The 13,554-nt window shown below is 43.9% G+C and overlaps 1 protein-coding gene across 1 annotated transcript in view; it reads right to left on the bottom strand.

Moving 5' to 3' along the window:
- THSD4 (thrombospondin type 1 domain containing 4) overlaps positions 1 to 13,554 on the bottom strand; it is a 674,086-nt gene that overhangs the window by 575,120 nt on the left and 85,412 nt on the right. Inside the window, exon 4 of the mRNA XM_023220857.1 lies at positions 1,746 to 2,193. Coding sequence (XP_023076625.1) covers positions 1,746 to 2,193 — 448 coding nt within the window. The remainder of the gene's footprint in view (positions 1 to 1,745; positions 2,194 to 13,554) is intronic.

Below are 13,554 nucleotides of genomic sequence, written 5' to 3'. Positions count from 1 at the left end.
ACCAAAAAAAAAAAAAAAAAAAAAAAAAAAGATACTGAGGAACAAGGGCATGTCTGACCACGAAACCAAGCAGTTCTTTACTTTTTGATTTACAAAGTACTTTCCTACCATCACCTCATTTGATCCTCAAAGCAATGCTAGGAGGTAGACACCATGACTTTTCTCTGTTATTCTCCATGACACCTACTCTGTTACAAGACAAGCAATGATGCTCAATGAAGACTTACTGGTTGACTGATCAGCAATGGCCTTAGAAAAATTACTGCTTTTTAAAATTAATGATTCCTGAAGTCCGACAGTGGAAGAATAAGCTAAAAAGCAACCCAGGCATTCAATGAAATTATTAAGATCACAAATTAAGTCATTTCTATGGACTCTATAGCAGGAAATATATTTTTAATGAGGAAATTGAAGCTAATATAGAGCAGCTGTCCTGTTACCCAGCAACAGAGTATTAAGGCAGATTAAATTATTAATGAAAAATATCGCGACTCAGAAATTTAACCTCTTAACATCCTCTCATTCATTTCTCTTTAATACACAGTCTTTAAACCGATATTTTTTAAAATTCCTTTGGTCATCAAATACAGTTAACATTGATAGTTTGTTCTACTACTCACTAGCTGTGGCATCTTTAGCAAGTAATTTTACCTCTCTTTGCAACTATAAAATGAAGAGAAGAGCAAACTCATGGTGAAGGAGATTAAGTGGAGTAAGTAGAAAAAGTGCTGAGCACAGGCCAGGTGCGGTGGCTCACACCTGTAATCCCAGCACTTTGGGAGGCAGAGGTGGGCAGATCACAAAGTAAAGAGATTAAGACCATCCTGGCCAACATAGCGAAACCCCATCTCTACTGAAAAAATAGAAAAATTAGCTTGGTGTAGTGGTACACACCTGTAGTCCCAGCTATTCGGGAGGCTGAGGCAGGAAAATCACTTGAACCCGGGAGGCGGAGGTTGCAGTGAGACGAGATTGCGCCACTGCACTCCAGCCTGGGTGACAGAGCAAGACTCCATCTCAAAAAAAAAAAAAAAAAAAAAACAAAACAAAAAAAGTGCTGAGCACAAGGCCTGGCTTATGAGTTTTTTATAATGGTAGATATTATTTAAATGCATGAAGATAAAATCAATAAATATTTATTGAACTGATATCCAAAGTGGGTATACCTATATATATATATATATATATGCATGAGTACAGCTATACAGGTCCTTAAAATAACAACATACTTTCACACTGGTTACGAACTTACTGCTGCCCAGAGGCCTCTGTGCACCATCCATCACCCCAGCTGTCCCAGCTTTTCCCCGAAGGGAAGACTCTACAATTTCACTCTTAGACTTCTTCATGCTACAATACCTAGTGTTTACACCTGGAATAGCAGAGAACCTCTGGGAAACTTATATATTGCACTTGAGCAAAGAATAAATATTGTTAACATGAGTCACTGAGAATTTGGGGGTTGTTTGTTTTGCAGCAATAGCTATTAATAATTAATACCACCATTAAGCGATTGTCAATAAGCAATTCAAGAAGCAGTGTATAAGTTACTAAAGCAATAACTTTAAAAAACGGAAAACTATGTGGGAGAATACATGGAAAGAAAAGAGAAAGGAGGAAGACTAAAAGGTGTGTTAACATGGCCCAGACACTATATGCTTGCTGTCTTCACCATGCTTAGTGCCAAATGACAGAAAAATGAGGTGCAGCTGTTTCTAGGCCCAGTATGGGTTGTGTGTACTCACGTTGGTGTTGCACAGCTTGTATTGCCGATAGGCCCCGATGCATGAGATTGCTGTAGATCGGGCAGGCTGGGAGAAGCTCTGAGTTGCCCCATGAATCCCCACACCGTGGTTGTTGCTTGTTTCCGGGCTGTGAAAGAGACTTGAAGCTGCAGGGAAGCCTTGATCGTGAGTCAAAGGCAGCTGGTAGATGGAGGCCTCTGCAGCCTGCAGTCCAGAGCGAGGGCCACTGTCACTTTGGTACAAAGGCCCATGTTGGGGGACCTGGTGGGCTGGTGAGCTGTAGCCATGCCTAGCAGAAGATGCCTCCTGGGACCTGGAATGCCGGGATGACGGCTTCTGTCTCCGGAGCCTCTGTGGCGTGTGTGCAGTGTCTGTCTGCAGTGGTAAGATATATGGGGCCTTACCATACCCATACTTGCCAGGGCCGATGGGACCGCGGGTCCTGCTCCTAAAGAGAGATAGACAAGAGAGGAGATGATCAGAGTCGGATGAATTTCGTGTTAACTCAGAAGCTCTGGTCCATGGTAGAGATGACTAGGTAGGAACGGAAGCTTGGGAAAGGGTCTATGGTAGTCCTGGGAAGTAGGGGGAGCACATTTTAGAAGGGACCATTGTGGAAGCTGGAACAGAGTCTCCATAAAGGCTGGAAAGTAGAATGAAAGAGGGAATCAACAGAGGATGAACAGTGGATGATGCAAGTGGCTGGAAATGAGATTAGAACAGTAAACTGTGGTCAGCATATAATTTTTATGTAAAGAGTCTGGGCATTTTTGTAGGTCACCGGGAGCCACTGAAGGTTTTCGGAGAAGTATAAACATATGATTGCAACTTCAGTCACAGTAACTTTCCTGTTCACCTTTTTTTTTCTAATAATGTATTTTTTGCTCATTCAACTAACTGTGGTATTTCAGACCCTGTTTCCTTCACCATTCATACTCAAAGGGCTCTTCTAGGTAATGGAACTTAGATAAGCAACCAAATTCTAGTGCAGTCCTAAGGCCTCACTTGCACTGACTTTAATCCTGAAAATACTCAAGGGCATTAAACACTTGGCTCCTCCATCACTCTTGAAGCAGCCCATGCTAAGCAATGGGTAAATGGCCATCTTCACATTGGTTTAGAAGAAGAATTGTCTTGGGTCACACAAAAAATACACTAGCAACAGCTGATGAGCTAAAAACATATATTGCAAAAAAAATCTCATGATGTTTCAAGAAAGTTTACGAATTTGTGTCAGGCTGCATTCAAAGCCATCCTGGACCACATGAGGCCCATGGGCCGTGGGTTGGACAAGCCTGGTTTAGATATTTAGATTTTTGTAAAGACCCACTGCCCTGTGGTGGGATGGGGCGGGGGGAATGGGCAGGACAGGGTAGAAGCCCTGATTTGTAGCATTTGCCCACTCCTATGGTGTAAATACTTCCAACAGGCTGATATCAAGCTACCAATGTGAAGACACATTGAGCTCTGGTGAGCAGGTAAAAACCAGCTCCAGAACACCACTGCATGTATACTTATTGTGCAACTATTCAAAAATTAATCATCCATAGTTTTCAAGACCCCAACCTTACAACTGAAAGCAACTAGATCACAATGCAGGGTGGGGTAAGAGCCTTAGAGGCCATGCAATAAATGTTGCTTTGGGAAATTCTGGGGTAAGAAAAAGCACTTCTGTCTGAAGGGATGAGAAAAGATTTCACCTTCACTGGCATTAGAGTTGAGGAGCGCAGGTTCCAAATCTCTGTGGAAGGACTTAAGTAAGTGAACTAACTCTTACTTACTTTTAAGATGACTGAGCTGGATTAAATGACCGCCAAGGTCACTCCAACTCTAAAATTATACGCTTCCATAATAATTAATTCTACATTTACGTAAAATTGGAAATGTGCCCAAGGGTTTCTACAGGATGGCCCCATTAAAATAAGCACATTAAAATAGCAATCAAGGTGAAACATTGATTTCTGTCCTCATGAGAAAATTCTTTCTTCACTCTCCACATAATCACTGAACATAAAATTTAATAGACCACAACTAATTATTAACATCTTTATTACTAATTGCACCTTCACTCTTAGCTGATACGGAATTAAACCACGCCACAGTGTTTACTTTGCATTTAGGTCTTTCTCAATTAATCTTGGCAACCCTTGGGACTCTATTAATGATGGGGGCTTTAAGAGATGCAATTAAATTAGTCATATATATGTATATGTGTGTGTGTATATATATACATATATATGTATATATATGTATATATATATATACACACACACACACACATATATATATATATATAAAACTTGGATGTAATTTGCCTTTTTCTTTCTTGTGGCAGGCCAGGTAAAATGAATTACATCATGCAAAGGCAAAGGAAAGAATTTCTGCGTATGTGTGTGTTTTTTTAAGATCTGAAAGTCTACCAAAAAATTCTAGCTTCAAAGTAAGTACTGGATGGAGACCCTAGCTGAAGGTAACAGAGAAATGGACATGTGGAATAGCACTTCTCAAACTTGAGTGTTCACAGGCATCACCTGGGATCTTGTTAAGCCGCAAATTCTGGATCTAGGACATCTAGGGTGCGGCCTGAGAGTCTGCATTTCCAACAAGCTCCCGGGATATGCCAATGCTGCTGGTCCACAGACCCACAGCTTTGATAATCAGTCATAGAATAAAATAGAAATTCCAAACAAAAGGGCGAAAACTCAACACTGCAAATGATCGTTTTTAATGAAGGAAAAATGGCAATGAAATTCAAACCAAAAACCTCTGAGTTGGAGGTAGATACAAAAGATCTGCTGGCCCGGGACAGGCTGCCCTGCTGGAGCTCACTCAGTGAGCACTGATGAACCAAAACTGACTTGAGCTTCCTCTTGGGGAGCAGAAGAAGAACCTGCTGTTGGCTGATGACTTGTGTAAGCATCTTCCCAAAGGCTGCCATCACCCCTGAGGGGAGTAACATATACAAGCACCAATGTATATTTTTGTATTCATATTGCCTTGTGGGAAGCTCTGCCTAAATTGGAGAACCATTCAAAACTCACTGACACAGCAACATCATTGGAAAGGTGATGAAACGAATGCAAATGCCCAGTTAATTCTAAAAGACCAAAGAGAATGAGCAACCAAATTGGGTGTGTTTATGAGAGATCTGATTTTTGAGTATTTGACTCAGAACATTTGGACAAGTGGCGGATTCATTCTGGCTTGGCCAGGAGAACGTTTGTTTTCCTTACAGCTGGTCAGAGCTAATAATCCTGATGGGTCTGAATGGCCTCTTCTCCAACAGGACAGTGTCCATCTGGCCGCTTGCAGGGGGGCCTCCACGGAACTGGGCAGATTTATGCAGAGTTGTGATAATAAGTACAGATGTGGCGATGGGATCTGTGTGGCCAGTAAACTCCTCCAGGAGAATCATGTGGTAGGTGCCTGGGGGAGCTGCTAAGTAGTTCTGCTTGGTCTCCCCAGCACCCATCTCTGGGATTTTACTTTGGCTCCACTTGTCAAAGCACTGGCTAATTTCTGAAAGTTATGTCTTGAGAAAGAAATGGAAAAGGCACAGTTTGCAGACCAGAGATGTGGGAGTCAGCATAGGCTAGTGGTTCACCACATGGACCCTGAGGCCAGCTTTCTAGGGTTTGAATCCCAGCTCTGCTACTTGCTAGTTTGGAAACTTCGGGTAAGTTACCCAATGTTGTAGGCCTCAGTTTTTTCAAACAGGACCAGGATTAAGATGAGGCCAGTGAAGCACCTAGGATGCAATATTTAAAGAGATAACAGTCAGGGAACCTGAGAGTAATGTCTTCTTAAATGTTGCACCCTAAGAACCTCTCTAGCTGCACTCCAAGCCCAGCTCTGGCCTTGTATTCATTTACAAATAAACATAATAATAGTACCTTTGTTACAGATAGTTGCAAAGATTAAATGACTTTAGAGCAAAATACCTAATGCTTCACACAGAGTATGCATCATACAAGTATTTGCCTTTATGTAAGAAAACCTCTAGTTTGGCTATTTAATAGCTCTACCAACTTTGGCAAATAATGCACCTTCAGTTTTCTTACCTGTAAAATGAGAGTATGACCATTTCACATTCACTAGGATGGCTATACTCAAAAAAGACAGATAATAGTGTATTGGGAAAGATAAATTGGTAACCTCATATATTCCTAGTGGGAAGGTAAAATGGCATAGTCACTTTGGAAAACTACCTGCAAGCTCCTCAAAATACTAAATGTAGTGCTACCACAGGACCTAGCAATTCCAGTCCTATGCCCAAGAGAAATGAAAACATACATTTATATATAAACTTATACTTGAATGTTCATAGTTACCTTATTCATAATAGCCAAACTGCAGAAAGAACCCAAATGCCTATCAACTGATGTATAGATACATAAAACATTGGTATATCTATAGAGTGGATTATTATTCAGCCATAAGAGAGGTGAAGTGCTGATATATACTGTAACATAGATAAACCTGCAAAACATTCTAAGTGAAAGAAGCTGGACACATGTGATTCCATTTCTATAGAATGTCCAGAACAGGCAAATCCATAGAGACAGAGAGTGGTTTCCAGGGGTTGGGGAGAGAGGGGAAAAGAAAGTGACTGCCAAAGGGATGGAGTGTCTTTTTAGCATGATGGAACTGTTCTGCAATTAGATAGTCATGATAGTCACGCAATCTTGTAAATATACCAAAACTATTGAGTTATATAGTATTTTTAAATGATGAATTTTATGGTATGTAAGTTATATCTCCATAAAGCTTTTTTAATGAAAGCGTGTTTACTTACAAGGATGTTGTAAAGTCAAATCGAAGTTACTGATGGAAATGCATTTTTTTAATCTGAAAGCAATTTTTAATCATTTGTTTCAACAATATTTAACAAACCTTCATTGAGCAACTTCTATGAGCGCCTATTGAGCATCGTGTGTGATTTTTTTTCTACTTGTTCACATTTCCAGCCCTGACAACATAAGTAAATGGAACTCACCCCCCGCCCCCACCCCACCATAAAGTAGGGTTCTATGAGAAGAACATGACAGTGCACAGTAAGGGTTCTAAGACCAGGTTCCAGGCCCAGTTCATCCAATGGGTGTCTGGGAAAATTGCTGTTGCTTTAATAGTTGTTGAGATAATGGCTGCAAACAGCATGCTTTCCTTACAACAGGCTGGCTGCCATCCAGGGCTAATGCGTGATCTTCCACAGCTCCACAAAGTTAATGCTAAGCAGTCAGTGTGATGACTCAAGCAAAGTCACTCCATCCAGTCTCCCTTCCTACACACTCACCCTGGAGATGTGTCACCTGCAATCATCACCTGGAACTGACAACTCCCACCTTTCTGTTTCCTGCCGAGATCCCTCTCCTGAGCATCAACCCCATGTGCCTAGCTAACCTCCAGACTAGAGCCTGAAGAGCGCACATAAGTTACCCGGGGATCTCATTAAAATCCAGCTTCTGCTTCAGTGGGTCTGGGGTAGGCCTCTGGTTCATTTGTAACAAGCTCCCAGGTGAAGCCGATGCAGTAGGTCCTGGGATTCCACTTTGCTAGCTCCATGTGTCACTTCAAAGTCAACACACTCAAGTCTGAATTGACCATCTTTCCTCCACAAAACTGATGCCCCCCCCTAGCTCTTCCCATATTCTCTATCTCAGTAGTCCTTAAACTTGAACAAGCATCAGACTCAGCTAGAAGACTTGTTACAATAGACTGTTAAGCCCCACCTGCAAAAACTCCGATTCAAGAGGTCTAGGGCAGGGACTGAGAACCTGCATTTTGAACAAGTTCTCAGGTGATGCCGATGCTCTTGGTCTGTGGGCCACAGCGAGAATCGCTGCTCTGTCTTACTCCCAAATACCACCATCCCCTGAAGACGGCTGGCTCTTCCACTCACCCCTTATCTGTGCATTCCATCCAAACTCCTTGGCTTACCCACTCAACCTATACAGCCTGGCTCCTGCGGTATCTCTTGTCAGCCCTGGCCCTGCATGGACCACCCACACCATACTCCTTGCAGCTCCTCAGTAGGCCAATGGACTTTATTGTCCATGCTTTGACCTATGCTGTTTCCTCCTCAACTGCTTTCTCCATCACCATTTCCCAAAATAATGTCCTAGTCACCCTTCAGGACTCAGCTGACGCATTTTGGTGTCAATGAAGTTTTTCCTGGTCCAAACCACCCTCCAATCCTCTCCTTCAAAGAATCGATGCCCTTCTCTTTTGTCCTTCCAGTGGGCTTCATGTAACTGTCACAGCACAATCTTTTATTATGCTTATTGTTTGCATATCTGCCTCAGTTTACCAGACTGCAGGCTCCTTCAGGGCAGGGACTATGTCTTATTTCTTATATCCCCATAGCCTACTACAATAACTAGCATATAATAGGTGCTCAGTTAATGGACCCTAGAAAAGCTGACATAACAAACGAATGGCTCAAACCACTATTGCCAAAGCGAGAAAAATCTCCCCTCAGCATTATTGTGCCTGTTTAGTTTCTGTTATATGAAATATTACATCTTATTAAAAGACTGTTAAATTATTATGGCCCTGAGGACAAAGCCACCTCCTTCTATGTAGAAATAAAACTCTCATTTATTGTGTGAAAGCATTTCTGGTATCAAACACCTAGAGAAGAGACAGGTCCTTAGAATGGAGGGGGACCCAGCAGGGGCTAAGACTCGGCCTTTATTTTCAAAAGGAGTGAAGAATTAAGAGCTCAAGAGCTGTCAGAGCTGGAAAGCCACCCAGGCAAAGCTGTCAGCAGCCTGCAGCTAGAGGGGGGCTTCCTACCTCTCAGTTTCCAGGACAGAGGGGAGTGGGCAGAGTGACAGCCCTGCCCTCCACAGCCAGGCTGTTTGTGTTTCTTAGGCTCTCCATGTTTATTTCCATCTTGTTTTCCCTTAGAGCCCAGTCAAGTTCCTTTGAGGGGCCCCGCCTCTCTCAGCTGTGCTAACATGAACCCCACATGGACCACAGCATCCTACAGAGCAGCAGCCCCAGGGACTGCCCTCGAGGAACCAGAGGAGTGGAGCCCGAGAAACCCACAGGAAAGCGGAACTCCACGAAAGACGGGCAATGAGGCTGGCCACCCCGCTCGCGTGGAAAGTCTCCTTGCGTTGCTTAACCTTGGAGGTCCTGAGTTGTATAGCATTAAGAGCAGTGGCATTTCAGCCAGCATGGTGGCTCACACCTGTAATCCCAGCACTTTCGGAGGCTGAGGCGGGCAGATCACTTAAGGCCAGGAGTTCCAGAGTTCCAGACCAGCCTGGCCAACATGGCAAAACCCCACCTCTACTAAAAATACAAAAAATTAGCCAGGCATGATGGGTGCACACCTGTGGTCCCAGCTACTCAGGAGGCTGAGGCACAAGATTTGCTTGAACTGAGAGGCGGAGGTGGCAGTGAGCTGAGATCATGCCACTGCACGCCAGCCTGGGAAACAGAGCAAGACCCAGTCTCCAAAAAAAAAAAAAAAAAAAGAGCGAGGTGGCATTACTTGCATCTTGGTACCTAAGTTGAGCTGCTACATAAACAGAAATAAATTCTTCCATAGGGAAGATGGGAAGGAAGCTCATGAGACGAAAGACCACTTATTGTTGGAGAAAGCTGTTAAGTTAGCAGGGAATCTAAGTCCCCGTACTAGATTCTGCGGAGAAAATCTAAAATACTACTGGATTTTACTATGTCTAATGAATAATGTCCATGTGGCTTAAAGAGAGCCTTTATGCCACATTTGCATTTGAACTGTGACTATATAGCAAGGCTAAACTCCCAAGGCAAAGTTTTGGGGCAAATTTCCTGGAGATATGTATCACAGGGTCCTGGTTACAAATGTGGAGGTACTGCATGTGAGGGCTGCCTCAGTGCCAGCCTCCGAAATGTGGACAGACACTCCTCTATTTCTCCTGGCATTGAGACAAAGCATTGGCACTTTAAGCTAGGAGAAGGAGGAGGGAGATGTAATTCACAATGACTATCAAGTGAAATGCTTTTTGCCAAAATATTTTAGTATGACCACATTTATCTTTTAAAAAGATTTTTATAGACATTAAAACAATACTAGGTGGTAGAAATTATACCTAGGAATTATCCTTCTCAAGTGCTTATAAGAGCACACAGAGACGTGAGTGTGGGGATCCTCACTGCAGCCCTAGGGAGCTGGCAGGACACCTGAAACCACAGCAGGACAGTGATCTGAGGAACTGGCCAGTGCACTTCAGTCGTTCCTTCTTTCCACACAGTTCTTCTAGAATGAGACTGAAGATTATAACTCCAGAGAAGGGAAGAGTCAAAGATCAGAATGAAGAGAGAAAAGGTTTCTTTTTTTTTTTTTTTTGAGACAGAGTTTCACTCATGTTGCCCAGGCTGTAGTGCAATGGTGTGATCTTGGCTTACCGCAACCTCTACCTCCCGGGTCCCGGGACAAGCAGTTCTCCTGCCCAGCCTCCTGATTTGCTAGAATTACAGGCACGTGCCACCACACGCAGCTAATTTTTGTATTTTTAGTAGAGACGGGGTTTCACCATGTTGGCCAGGCTGGTCTCCAACTCCTGACCTCATGATCCGCCTGCCTCAGCCTCCCAAAGTGCTAGGATTACAGGCGTGAGCCACCATGCCCAGTGAAAAGGTTTCTTTAAATTGGAAAAACTGAGCTTTATCCGTCAAGAGCCAACTGGAGCACAGCAGGCAGATGTAGAGCTTATACTACAGACTATGAAGAAGTGTTATCACCTTGGAATGACCTTTCTGAATCCAAGGAAATTAAGAGTTTGACTAGCAGGCTGGGTGTGGTGGCTCACACCTGTAATCCCAGGACTTTGGGAGGCCGAAGCAGGTGGATCACCTGAGGTCAGGAGTTCAAGACCAGCCTGGCCAACATGGTGAAACCCCATCTCCACTAAAAATACAAAAACTAGCTGGGCGTGGTGGGTATATGCCTGTGGCTGAGGCACAAGAATTGCTTGAATCGGGAAGTGGAGGTTGCAGTGAGCCAAGATCACACCACTGCACTCCAGCCTGGGCGAGTGGAGAGTTTGACTAGCAGGCAGATGAGGGAGGAACCAAAAGGCAGTACTCAGAGATTAGGACAGAATGCAGTGGCCTGGGCTGGGGAGCAATAGAAATCCCAGATGTGTTCAGGGGCCTGAGAACAGAAGGGACTTGCACGCTTTATGGGGAAGCCAGTGTCCAACATGGCACCTGACTAGGATGTGGGAGGGAGGTGTCAAGGTGGAGGGGCCCACCTGAGAGTGGGTGGGCCACCCCTTTGTGGTTCCACAGAGTATGTGGCCCTTGGTGACAGAAGGCCAGGAGGGTATATGCAGATATTTCAGCAGCAGCCACAGCAAGGGTGGAAGGTGAAGCTTGAAGCATGCCCAACAGCTTCCTTCCTTTGCCAAGCCTGCACAGGAGCCCCTCACCTGGGGATCCAGGTCACACCTCCTGGGAAGAGGAGAGGAGAGAGTCCTAACTGAGTTGAGCATAAACCCTGAATTGATCATGCTTAACACGGAGTGTCTGAGCATCTGAGTGTCCTGGAATTGGCAAAGTTTTCCTTCAGCAATAGAAGCAGAGGCTCATGAACCACATTTAGTTATAGAAAAATAAATTGTGTTCTGCATACCTGAGCGGTGGTTGTAAACTGTAAATCTGAAAGACAATCTAAGTATCCTTAAACAGGAAAATAAGGAGCTAGTTCAATTATGGCGCATTCAGATACTGGAGTACCATGCAGCTGTTTAAAAGAATGAGGCAGCTGTGTATATACTGATATAGAAAGATCTCAAAAACATAGTTAAGTGAAAAATAATAAGACAGTAAATATACTAAGCTGAGGACACTAAACATGCTTTCATTTGCATGTGGTTTTTTTTTTAAAGAAAAAATGTACACAGTATATTAAAAATGTACAAAATATATACAGAATATATTTCTGAATTGATCAAAAGGAAACTCTGGGCAATGATTTCCCCTGGGCAGCAGACCCAGTGAGGTGGAGTTGAAGCAGACTCATTTGTCATTTCTTACCCTTTCATGCTGCTGTGTAAGCAGCGTCAAAAAGAGAAACCAAATCAGTAATCTTAATGTGTAAACATGCAGACATTTCAATTTGGACATAAAATGCCCACTTATAAATATACTGTAAGCCCCAAAGACCAGAGGGACAGAAATAGCTCAGGGACAAAATATTCCTCTGAATTATCTCCATCAAGAACAGAAAAGTCACATACTCCCAGAAATATTTTAGATCAGCACAGACCAGCATCAAGCTCATGCCGAGACAGAAGCTTCTTAAGAGTCTGAATATGCTTGAATCTCATAGCCTGTGGGAAGAACAACAATGACTCTATGATATCTAGTCTAATCTTTTCAACGATGACAAACACCCCAGTGCATATTCCTAGTGTGGCCAACAACATCCCTACCTGTCAGGTACCCAAGTAAGGAACCTCACACACTTCTGACTTCCCTCTCCACTGGATTTGTCTTTCTAAGCACAGCCCTGGTCATTACTCTCTATTTGAAAGACCCACCTGGCTCATCTCTGCCGAGAACATAAAGTTCAAACCTAGACAGTTTTAGGGCACATTTGGTTTGATATCACATTCCATCCTTCATCATCTGGTTTCAGTCTGTCTTCCCAGATTCAACTCCAGTCTTCATCTCCCTCCCCTGTAACCTGCCCACAACCCTACACTTCCCAACCATCACTAATGACTCACCATTTCCCAAACACACGGGGCTCTTGTGCTGCAAGACTCCCTCCTGGAACCCTACCCTACCTACTTCTGTACTTCCAGGCCCAACATAAACACCAGCGCCCATGTGCTCTCCCCACTGTTAGTACTCTCGGGGGCAGTCTGCACACCCCTTTGCCACATTAGCACTGTACTAGTAAGCTTCATTCTCCAGGGCTACGCTCCCTGTTTCTTATTGGTGTGTGCCTGATCCCTGAGACTAGCTCCGAGTCTGACATAGAGGCATCCCGGGAATGTATGCTTAAGTGACACATGGGTGGGCCCAGAGCCTCGTTGCTCAGCCTCTCTAACGAATGGGTCAATAAAGGCTACTGCTTTGGATTAATTCAAATCAGTAGACAAAAAGGCTAGGAGTTTCCATACGCAAGAAGTCAAGGCATCCCCACACATCTGGGTGGGAATTAAAGGGAGCTAGGAAAATTAGATCAGTAGCCAGTGGCTACCTAGAGCGACCTGAGAGCTGAAACTAAAGGGAGGAAAAATGGGAGGGAGCAGCAGCTGAGGACCAGAAACGTGTGTGTTCACCAAGGAGCCGCCTGAGCCAAGGCAAGCTAGGCGGAAGGGAGTGTGCAGCCTCGAGCTGGAAAGAGAGCCCTGTTTTCCTAAAACCCGCCCTGTTCCACTAGATCACCTGCCAAACGGAGAAAGGATATCATGTGCTAAGTTCAAAGAGGCTGCGAGCAAATGGTTTAGGTCGAGTGCAGATGTCTTCTTAAAAGTTCTAAGACTGAAATTCCTGCCAGGGCTGTTCTGGGTAATAAATTACCTGGTGTCTACAGAAGATAAGAGGTGAAACTCTGACCACTTAGGGAAATAAAAATTAAGATGATGAAAACGAAAGCTTCCCTGGTCGCCTACTGTGCAGCACACAGTGTCACACAAGTTAGCTGCAGGTTTGACCAGATCTGCTGCTGCTGCTCCCCACAATGTGCTGAAGATCTGAGTTTAAAGCCAGCATGAGAATCAGCTGACAGGTTCGCTCTGAGTCTTTAGGAAGGAAGGACCCCACAGGCTTATGGGAGATATGGCCACAGGGAGGACTGACA

The sequence above is a fragment of the Piliocolobus tephrosceles genome, chromosome 6 (genome assembly GCF_002776525.5).
Source record: "Piliocolobus tephrosceles isolate RC106 chromosome 6, ASM277652v3, whole genome shotgun sequence".
Taxonomy (NCBI): domain Eukaryota; kingdom Metazoa; phylum Chordata; class Mammalia; order Primates; family Cercopithecidae; genus Piliocolobus; species Piliocolobus tephrosceles.
This window is presented reverse-complemented; position numbering and strand designations above follow the sequence as displayed.